Source organism: Hylaeus anthracinus, unplaced genomic scaffold, assembly GCF_026225885.1.
Source record: "Hylaeus anthracinus isolate JK02 unplaced genomic scaffold, UHH_iyHylAnth1.0_haploid 12124, whole genome shotgun sequence".
Taxonomy (NCBI): Eukaryota; Metazoa; Arthropoda; class Insecta; order Hymenoptera; family Colletidae; genus Hylaeus; species Hylaeus anthracinus.
This window is the reverse complement of record NW_026534369.1, coordinates 1-10,450: the sequence shown is the minus strand read 5'-3', so window position 1 is coordinate 10,450 and position 10,450 is coordinate 1. Positions and strand designations below refer to the sequence as shown.

Below are 10,450 nucleotides of genomic sequence, written 5' to 3'. Positions count from 1 at the left end.
GCACTTGTGCCAGTGCAAAAACACTGAATACTTTCTCGAGCTTGGCGCAATATGCAATAAGTAATTGATGCTGTTGAACATAGTTTCTAAACGTCGCATAATGTTTGTCTGCAGAATCTGGTGTGAGCGATTTCGAATTTTCAACGTATTTTTCTATGACAATATTCGGTATATTTTTTAGTCTGTATTGTAATATACGAAATTGACAAGCTGTGTGCAGATTCATGATGCATAACAGGTTGTCGAAGCACATATAGCACACGCCGACTTGATACAAGCTCAAAGACTGCGGGGAAATAGTGTTGAAAATTTAATTATCTTAATTATCGCTTTAACAAAAAATTAAAAAAAAGAACGATCGATTGCTTCGTCTTCTTATAGTGTTAACCCCTTATAGGATACTATCAGAAAGAATTTAGTTTTCGTTAAAACATTTTCTGTAGCAGGCAAAGGTTGTCAATACCTGCACTACAAACGTTATCTCAAAGTAAGGTGTGACGTAGAATATATCCATCCACATCCTAAACGGAAGTAATCTGTCTGTTCCGTTTCTTTCAATATTAGCTGCAATTAAAATTCATGTTGTTCATTTTTGTAGTTTTCTCAGTTTCCTTCTTTTGTTAGGTACTCTTTTTTTGTACAATGATTAAAAATTTTCTGAATTCTCAGCAATACTTACTACACGAGAGAATTGTTGATTCACGTTTGAATAAATAATAGTACATTTTATATGATATAAATCATTACGATTTAAATGCGATTTCGAGTCGCTATAATAGATATTATAGATAATGCTATGATTGTTATTGACTAATCACTTCTAATTTTTCAGGTATTAATTAATCAACTTACCTATGATGGGACTTACAACGTAGCTAAATACCGTCGAATGCGCACACCAAGTGAAGGTGCAAATATAGAATGCACAGACGCTTTTGCATGAGTTCATAAGTGTCTTCTCCTGAATGTCGTAAGTCCCATGGAAGAATTTCTCTTGCATGTATCGAATTAATTCGAAGAAATCCTTTTTATGTGCAAGCACAATAAGTAGCTTGATGGTAGGCAGCATCAAGCTTAAAAAGTTGACCGAGACGTAAAGACATTCCTGTGGATAATACAATAAAAAATATGCATTAAGTTCAGGAACGATACTTTTCTTAGGAAAAACTTAGAAAATGTAATAAAAAATAATATAAATAATATATATAAAATTTTTTGAATAAAATATATGTTATGGACATAATTAGGGCACATGATGACCAAATTATAAATATGTTTCATAGGACTATACGTGCAAAAAGTGAACATGATCCGCGTGGGAATAAAGTGGCGCGTCTTATCCGGTATGATATTTTCCTAATTAATGCACACTTACAGTAAAATCGCTACAGGAGTAGTAAAGGTCTGAGAATATTTCCAAACCGATGAGTAGCATCCCAATAGATGTGTAAACCAGAACGATGTTCCTGCGTCGTTGCTCATGATTATTAGCTGCCATCCAAACGCCGGAAAACTTCATAAGGCGAGTTGTTATTGCCATAGAAATGTCGTTACTGTGCCCGTTCATTGTATTAAATTTTAATTAATCTAATGGTTTGATTTCGATATTGAGTACGGACTAAAAAGTTCGTATCGTTGTTTACAAGGTGTCGAGGGTGTTCGAACGAACGCCATATGACATTGATCTACTGACATCCTTTTGTTCGCAGATCGTATACATTATATTTATTCTTATTGCTTTTGGAGTATAGTTGTCGATGTAAATGTTGCACTTTATTCTAGGGGTAGCGGGTAGAAATCATAAGTTATGCATGATCCTTGGAAAAGTACCCTCTGGGAACTTGAATTGTAACTGACAGACGTGTTGCAAATGAAGGCTGTACGCTACCAAATACAGCATTTATAATTGCGAATGTCTGTGTCATTTTTTCTGGTGTAGAAAACTGCGTGAGTGTTGCATGTTTTAGAAGAAGTGTTTCGAAAGTGGATGGATGTCTATGAATTGGTAGAGGTTGTTGCCTTGGAGACACATTTTTGCTAATATGGCTTTGTGTGTATTGTAATAGTGATGAGGTGGTACAAGTGGAGAAGCTAGTTTGAATTATTATAGTATACAGGATTATTCAATCATTTGTTCGAAACATTTAATAGAAATACAGTATTCTGAAAAAAAGAGAATTACACAGGATAGCATATCGAGGATGCCAGTGTCGAATATTTTATAGAAATAAAAGAAATTTCAGTTTTACTACTTTTCAAATGAATTATAATAAAAAAAAAAACATGAACATAGCACAAAAGCACACATTAACACGAGACACAGAGCAACACTCAACACAAACACTTGCATGTAGTAGTCTGATGCACTTCACCTGTACCTCGTACTCATTGCATTGTCTTTACTTTTTCTTATTTGGTTTTAAAGATGAACATACTTCAATCTGGACTTTTTACACAGTCTCTTTGTGTCGAAGACTAGCGTATAGTGTATAAAATCAATTCAGTATGGTCTTTCATTTAGTAACCCTCTAATCACAGTTCGCAGTCTTCGGATTTTTCTTCACGCAACTGTGTATTCTGGTTTAAGTGACGTATCATCGATGATTTATGCATACTACTGCGGAACCACATTCTCAAGACGGATGCAGTCAGCTGTCGAGCAAAAGTTTCTGAAGGGTCGCGCAATGCTCACTTGCCGAACCGTTACGCGATATATAGCTAATGGTAGAAAAAAGAAGACTGTTGTATTGGGTGAACTATTGCCTTTTGTTTTGTTGCGACTGGTGGATGTGGTGTCGTGTGTTTTTTGAGAAAGAAGTTCGGGTGTATTCTGACTGATTTTACAAAAAGACTGAGTATGTCGAAAATAGTAAGAAAATGGGGTGGTTTCGCACCTTCGTTGGTAATTACCTGCCAGCGAGTGTGTGACCATCGATGGTAACGTTAAATATATATTTTCTTTTACTAATAAAGAATAATGCTTAATTTTTCTGAGTATTAATGATAACTAAGTACTAATCTATACATTCGTGACATATTTTTAAATAACTTCGCACTTATCCTTTCAGTGTACCGAGTCAGCAATCTGTGCAATACGACCGGTTTAATTTTCACTGTACGTAATTGTCAGAAAATGAACTTATTATAAATATTTTCCTCGTTTTCCAGCCTCTAAAAGGAATTATTCAGATACTAATTTACAAACACAGGTTTTCGTGTTTCGTGTACAGGTTTTATAAAATATTTACGAATAGCTACACAAATATTGTTAGATGGAATAACATTCACTTACTTCTATTCGATATATTTTCATTTAAAAATTGTTTTCTACACCTACCAAGAAATAAATACAACTTTTTCGGAACTGCGAAACTATTTTCTTTTGTACTATTTTCATTCGGGTATATTACGTGTACAGATTGTATACTATTCAGGAAAAAGCGTATTTAGCAACATAGTTTCAACAATTTCATGGCGTGTCTGTAGAGCTTCCCCTCAATAGTGTAAAGTATGAAAGTGCTGTACTTAGAACCTGTAAAAACAAACTGTATTCGCTTAATATTGTAATGCTTACTTTGAATAGAAAAACGTGACAACTGTACTATGCTGTGCTCACATCTCAGTTTGTTTTGTATCTAAATATTATTGTATAAGCTTAGATAATATAAGTTTCACAGAAATATTTGCTGAAATAAAATTGCACAGCAACTCCACTTTTTCGAATTCAGCAAATATTTCTTTTATAGTTTCGAAGATATCTGAGCTGGTAATAGTTATTAGCCCACCCTGTGTAGCGCAAACTATGTACATAGTTCTTAAGCAATTGCTGAAACATTATCTGACAATAACGCGGTATAGTCCATTTATCAGTAAGATACAAGCAATAAATAGCTACTGCTGATTACCTTAGTGTATGTTTCCAGAGATACTGTGAAAAATCCATAACCAGTTAAGCAGCAAGGCACGTTAGACCTTATCATCATAAGTTTTAGATCTCTTCGCAAAGTTCGTCCATCTGCGTTCATTGGCGTACGAGGCCATGGGGCTGAGTATATGGCCGTGGCGACATTCGTACTGTCGTGTATTATACGATCGCAACTGTAGGTAAACATGAATAGCTGCGATATGCTGTTGAATATATGGAACACGAAAATAAGGCGTCTTGCAGGGTGTGCATCTGCCTATAGGATACAAGTATCGTAAGTGAAAGTTAGGTGTATATTAATACGAAGATTTTTTCATGAATATTTAGAATGGTACTTTGCATCCTTGGACATTTGATATAGAAATTCAAAAAGTTGCAATTGTATATCTGAATTTTTTATATAATTTTTGACATATACAATAACACAAATTAACACAGTTATATTTTCTTCTTCCTTAAAATATCGAAGTTGCCGATGAAAGTAATCAATTATTCCACATTTTTATGATAAAACATTTATTATATACCTACTATTAACAGATAGTGTCACTGAGTATACAGGGTGTCCCAAAACTCGGGGAGGAGCCGGAAATGGGGGGTAGCTGAGACGATTCTGAACAACAATTTCCTTTGCAAAAATGTCGGATGAGGCTTCGTTAAGGAGATATTAAGCAAAAACCCCGACCAATCAGAGCGCGCGTAGACCGTTGGAGCGGCCGCGGTAGCGAAGGCTACGCGCTAGGTCGATGCTTCGATGCACGTCGAGTCACTTGTTCGCGTACAAGCGCGGCCACCAGCGCGTAGCCTACGCTACCGCGGCCCCTCGAACGGTCTACGCGCGCTCTGATTGGTCGGGGTTTTCGCGTAATATCTCCTTAACGAAGCCCCATTCGACATTTTTGCAAAGGAAATCGTTGTTCAGAATCGTCTCAGCTACCCCCCATTTTCGGCTCCTCCCCGAGTTTTGGGACACCCTGTATATGGTAAACATTAACAAAAACTAATCAGTCTTCAACATTACTAAGAAACGGTGTTAGTGTAACGAAGCAAAGCACTGTTAACACGGAAAAAAACATTTAATGAATGGGAATGTAGTCTGCAAATCAGCAAAAAAAGAGTCTAGTTTTAGTTTTAAGTGGTTTTTCTCAAGTGCTTGAAATTATCATATATACTAACCAAAAGTAACATGTACCCGCCAAAGCAGATTAACAAGCTAAACAGGAATACTTGTCCCAGTGAATAGAAACCGAATACTTCTTGCAATTTGTCACAGTACGCAATTAATGCCTGATGTTGTTGAACAAAGGTTTTAAATGTATCGTAATATTTATCTTCGCCATTCTTTTTATTTTTTGACGTCTTAATCGCGCTTTTCATATTTTTCAGTCTGTACTGTAGCATACGAAACTGTCCAGCTACATGCAGATTCATGATACATAGGTAATTATCAGAACAGAAGTAGACCACTCCGACTTGATATATGGCCAAAACCTGCGATAATAGAAATATCAGGTCCCAATTATTCTTATAATTATTGAGATTTGTAGACTGAGCACGATAAAACATTTTTAATAGCTTCTGTAAGAAAATCGTTGCTCTAAAGTAGATTTAGCTCATCAAGAGTCAATTTTTGACATACTTTAGATGTGTCAACAACTATTATATATCTATAGTAAAGTGTCCAAATTTATTCTACAAAATAAGCTATATTATGAAAGAAAAAGACTCGAAAGTCAGCTGACTGCGTTTACTGCTATGGTTACGTAAAACACGTTCAAGATTATTCTAATATGTATTCCAACGACATTCTTGAAAAATATATAAAGAATTGCTGTACCTGGAACAGAAATAGTATCTCGAAGTACGGTGTCATGGATAACATATCTGCTCTCATATTCACTGGCAATACTCTGTCTGATGTGTTTCTTCCAATGTTAACTAGGACAAAATGCAATTCATGTACTTCCTCGCGTGGTAGTTCTGCTCTGAATATAGTTGATTAATATGTACAGTAGAATCTCGATGATTGCGTTAGAGCCTGGCTTGTTGCACGATGTGGACGAGTAGTAGGGTTGCAGATGATAGTAGATGTAATGTATAGACTGTGACGGGGCAGACTCGCTCCCTCCCCGCTACATACGCCCGCGGAGGTGGTCGAGCGTGGAGGAATGCGTGCCCACGGTACATAGAGACCCTTTTCTCCTAGCGCCCTTGTCACCTATCCCCTGCCGCCGCGAATTCGTAATAGCGCGGCAAGTCGCCGGTAGCGGTGCCCTCCACCCGAGGAGAACGCAGATGCAGCCGCCACCAAGGGAGGACTAGCCAACCTCCAAGGATGGACCACCGGAACTGCCAAGGGGACCCCCAGGACCTGATCCACCCTGAGTGTTGGTGGTGGACGCCGGTAGGAGCCCCTCGGGATCCTGGGTGGGGGGAGCCACGAGCCGGCGACGCAAAGAGCGCCGAAAACACCCGACACCGAAATTTTGGCCAAAACTGGCGAATAAAGAAACAATTAACGGCTAATCGAGCCACGAGTGACACGACTGTCTAACGTTTCCTTGATCTCGCAGTATATTTTTTTGGAGTGCCTTATCTTCTCTTTCGCGATAGTTGCATCCGCGAGTGGCTGCTGTAATCCCATTAAGGACGATCCAACACCCAAGGGCCAGAAATACCCAGGTAGGGCCCACTCGTTGGGGTTTTCGTTTGTGTGCACGCGTGAGTGAGCGAAGGGATCGTGTGTGTGTGCGTCCGCGGACGTGCTCCGGTGCACTTATATACGACGGGACCACCTCCGGAGGCGAGAACCTTTCGGAGTTCCCTCCGGTTACTTCCGGAGGGCATTTGTGGCCTTGCGCGGTTAGAGAACGAGTCACGTTTCGAAGGAAAGAGCCCCTTCGATACGCGCAGCCGTTAATTCCCGGCGTAATCTTTTTTCCGACTCTATTTTGTTGTAGAGTGGATTCTTGTTTGCAAGGTCCACATAGAATTAAGTCGCGCCTGTTAGGTGTTCTTTTTCTTTCTTTTGGATACTTTCTTTTTGTATCGGGAATTCCGCGTCGCGTTCCCCTTGCGGCGCGTGGTCGCCACATCTTTTTCTTTACGGTGATTGTACTGCGGAATTCCCCGCGTAAATTTCGCGCGAATAAAGAAATTCGATTAAACGTACGCGGATCAAAGTTTATTTCCCCTTTCGACCTCCCTTGAGTTTCACTCTCCGCTAGAGAGAGTCCAAATTTTTATAAACAAATTCGTCCGTGGAAATTGTGCGACTGATCGTGTTGAATAGCGGCTTTCCCGGCCGCCCACGCGAGGCCCGTCATAAGACTCGTTGGGAATGCTTTCTTCGTTTATAGCGGGATTTTTCAGCTCGTTACCTAGCAATAATTGAGGTTCTACTTTAGATGTATACAGGCCTCACCTATGATAGGATGCAGGACGTAACTTATCAGTGCACCGTGGCAAGAATAAGTAAAGGTACAAATGAAGAATGTACTGGTACGTTTGCACGTATCCAAGACCATTTTCTCGTAAAAGTCGTAATCCGCGTGTAAAAATTTCCTTTCCAAGTACCGAATTAAGTTCAGAAAATCCTTTCTGTGTGGAAACAAGACAAGTAACTTGAATAAAGACATGCCCACGGTTAAAATGTTGGCCGCATTATACAGGCATTCCTACAAACATAAAAATATAATACATGGTTTCAGACAGATGATATCGCTACGTCATGCTTGTATATTCTTACAAAATTTTATGTAATAATAAATGCAGACGAATTAATAAATGAATGTTTATACACAAGCTTGAAATTCATTATTATGTCTTCATTTCATTTCATTTTTGTGTTTTTGGGATTCTTTTATGTTACTATATAGTACGATGGTAATCGTAAAGAATTGGTAAATCTCCCAGATTCATTTCCTAACGAAAAATCGTGTACTGCGTTAATGGTCCGCATACTTACGCTCAAATTATCATCCATGGTATAGTAAAACTCTATAATCTCAATGACAGAAATAAAGAGTATTCCGATGACACTGTAAACCAAGGTGAAGTGTCTGTAGAACAGCTCCACGCGGTTAGCTGACGTCCAGAGTCCAGAGATCTTCATGAATGTGGACGCAATAGCGGTAGAAACATCGTCGCAGTGGCCCCAGATCATTTTCAGTTACAACTAACTCGATGTCCTGTTACTCGTAACTTGTGGAAAATAATCAATGGGAACCCATGTGGCTTCGGTGTACTGTCATCATTTTGTTCGCATTTGTTCTGATGTTAACCTTGCTCCCGACTAACAGGTGTGTTGCATTGTATGTATAATAAATAATTGATCTTCACTTCGAACAACGTATCGATCTAACGCCCTTAAGGACTAATTTGTACTATGTACATTTTAAGTGACTACGAATAGGATTATAGAGTCGAAGAATCAATCGCATTCCAAAAGCCCTTACAGGTAAAATCTTCACACACTCACGTTGATGCCATGTGGTCAGGAGAAACATTTATTTTGTGTTTGAATCAACCCAGAAATGCGAGTGAACATAGAAAAAATTAACGTGATATTTCAAAGTTTGCTCGACACGACTCGATACAGTGTTATGTTCGAATAGTAGCACAATGCAGCAATGGAAACATCTTTACTGTGCACAAAATCGAAATAAAAGTTCCCACTTGAAACTTCTATACAGATCATACGCATGAATTGTAGAAGTTTACTCGAAGAAATCAATACCATCTGGCCTTTGATCTTGTAACATCGTTCGTAGATTGTATACTTTTTCTTTTAGCTACTTATGCTCTGTTATTAAATACTGCTACCGAAATTGCTACTTTCAAACCTAGGGAAAATGCATAGAGTCGATGAGTTATGCATGAATAAGGGAACATTTTAGTTTCCTGTGAGGCCCACTAATGACTCACTATCGTACATGGATTTGCGAAATAAGCAGTTTAACGTTAGTAAAGGGCTACCTTTACTATCTGCAGGATATTTTGCGATTGTTGGTGGTAGATCGTTGATAGAAGAATGCATAGCTAGACGTTTATCAAATAAAGAAGTGAGAGTGAAGATCCTGAAGATATGAAGTTTAATTGATCATAATAAACCGGTGTTTATATATGTAGTTAATTCGGCAGATATAATTATTATAAGCAGAAGATATTTCAATTACAATAATTTAGTTGCAGGGAGGTCCTTAAGAGTACTTGAAATATATAGACATTTCCAGTTGCAGTTCCAGGATTTCAACCGAGCTGCAAGGCTCAATATCAAGGAGATTTCCTGTGTATCATCTTATACAGCAAGTATAATAAATATAATTTGAATTATATAAGCTATAAAAATATTTGTTGTACTACCATATTTGAAAGAGATACTCAGGTAGGCTATTTTAGATGTGGCACTCTGTATATGTACATAGTATATTCAAAAGATTAAACTCTAAATAGAAATAACATTCTCCTGCTTCCATAAGTGACCACCATCGTGACCGCCTTGCGGTCAGGTAGGTCCGCTACGTATATAAAAGACTATCTATACGCAAAAGTGAAAATCTGACATTACGTACCAAAAAACAAGCGTACATTCTATAGCACCAAATATATGTTCCTTTGAATATTCTTTTATTCATGTATGTAACAAATGTAAATAATTCACATTATTTTAATCAGAAATCTATGCATGTACGGATTGGATAACACGTGGACACACTTAGGTCGTTTCTGAGGTTCGCTGCTTCAATAGTGTGAAGTATGACACTGCGGTACTCATTACCTGTAAGAAGTAAAACGAACGGTTAAACGATACCAATGTTGAACAGGGAAATCACAGTTGGGTGCAACAATATAAGAAACAGCAAGAAGATGATATAAATTACCCCAGTGTACGTTTCTAGAGATACAGGGAAGAATTTATGGGCTGTCAGGCAGCAAGGTACTCCGGAATACAAAATCGCAAGTATCAAGTCTTTTCGTAACGCTCTTCCGTTATTGTCCATCGGCAGGTAGGACCATGTAGTCGCGTACATTGCTGTAGCAACATTCCCACTGTCTTTCATTATACAATCACAGCTGTAAGTAAACATGAACAGCTGTGCTGTGCATCCCAGTGTGTGAAATATGAATATCATGCGAGTTGACATCGGTACATCTGCCTATAGAACATAATGCATTGCAATTAAAAGTCAAGTTCCGAACAGAAAATTTATTTGATAGAAATGCTGAATGTTATTCTTTCTCGTGGAGAAAATCTTCAAAAAACGTCCCTAACGTCCTCTGATAAGAGTTCAGCAGAAGTTCACTAAATAAGACATTTACGAAAATTTCGTTTCGATAGCTGGGGTTCAGAGAAATGGTGTACTACTGTACTCTGTACTGTGTATGTGAACATCTAAAACTAATATATGCCATAAACGCTATGTACTGACCATAAGTACTTGATATCCATCGAGGCAGATCAACGAACTGAAGACCAGCACTTGTGCCAGTGCAAAAACACTGAATACTTTCTCGAGCTTGGCG

General features: G+C 38.2%; 3 protein-coding genes across 3 annotated transcripts; all 3 read right to left on the bottom strand.

Annotated features, from left to right (window-relative positions):
• Positions 1-31: 31 nt before the first annotated feature.
• LOC128892617 (uncharacterized) lies at positions 32-1,648 on the bottom strand (the record flags this gene model as incomplete). Its single annotated transcript, XM_054153144.1, has 4 exons — positions 1,376-1,648; positions 853-1,105; positions 464-564; positions 32-286 (listed from the first exon to the last, which is right to left on the bottom strand). Coding segments are annotated over exons 1-4 (801 nt in total), but the record flags the coding sequence as incomplete, so codon positions are not given.
• Positions 1,649-3,469: 1,821 nt separating this feature from the next.
• Positions 3,470-8,020, bottom strand: LOC128892616 (odorant receptor 13a-like). The gene is made up of 6 exons (XM_054153143.1): positions 7,893-8,020; positions 7,350-7,602; positions 5,763-5,863; positions 5,102-5,416; positions 3,906-4,181; positions 3,470-3,532 (listed from the first exon to the last, which is right to left on the bottom strand). Exons 1-6 carry the CDS (start codon positions 7,908-7,910, stop codon positions 3,470-3,472), a joined length of 1,026 nt encoding a protein of 341 aa, XP_054009118.1. The 5' UTR covers positions 7,911-8,020.
• A 1,524-nt stretch (positions 8,021-9,544) lies between these two features.
• On the bottom strand, positions 9,545-10,444 carry LOC128892615 (odorant receptor 4-like). Its single transcript, XM_054153142.1, has 3 exons — positions 10,357-10,444; positions 9,808-10,083; positions 9,545-9,704 (listed from the first exon to the last, which is right to left on the bottom strand). The coding sequence occupies exons 1-3, from the start codon at positions 10,357-10,359 to the stop codon at positions 9,642-9,644; spliced, it is 342 nt and encodes a 113-aa protein (XP_054009117.1). The 5' UTR covers positions 10,360-10,444; the 3' UTR covers positions 9,545-9,641.
• Between the last annotated feature and the right edge of the window lie 6 nt (positions 10,445-10,450).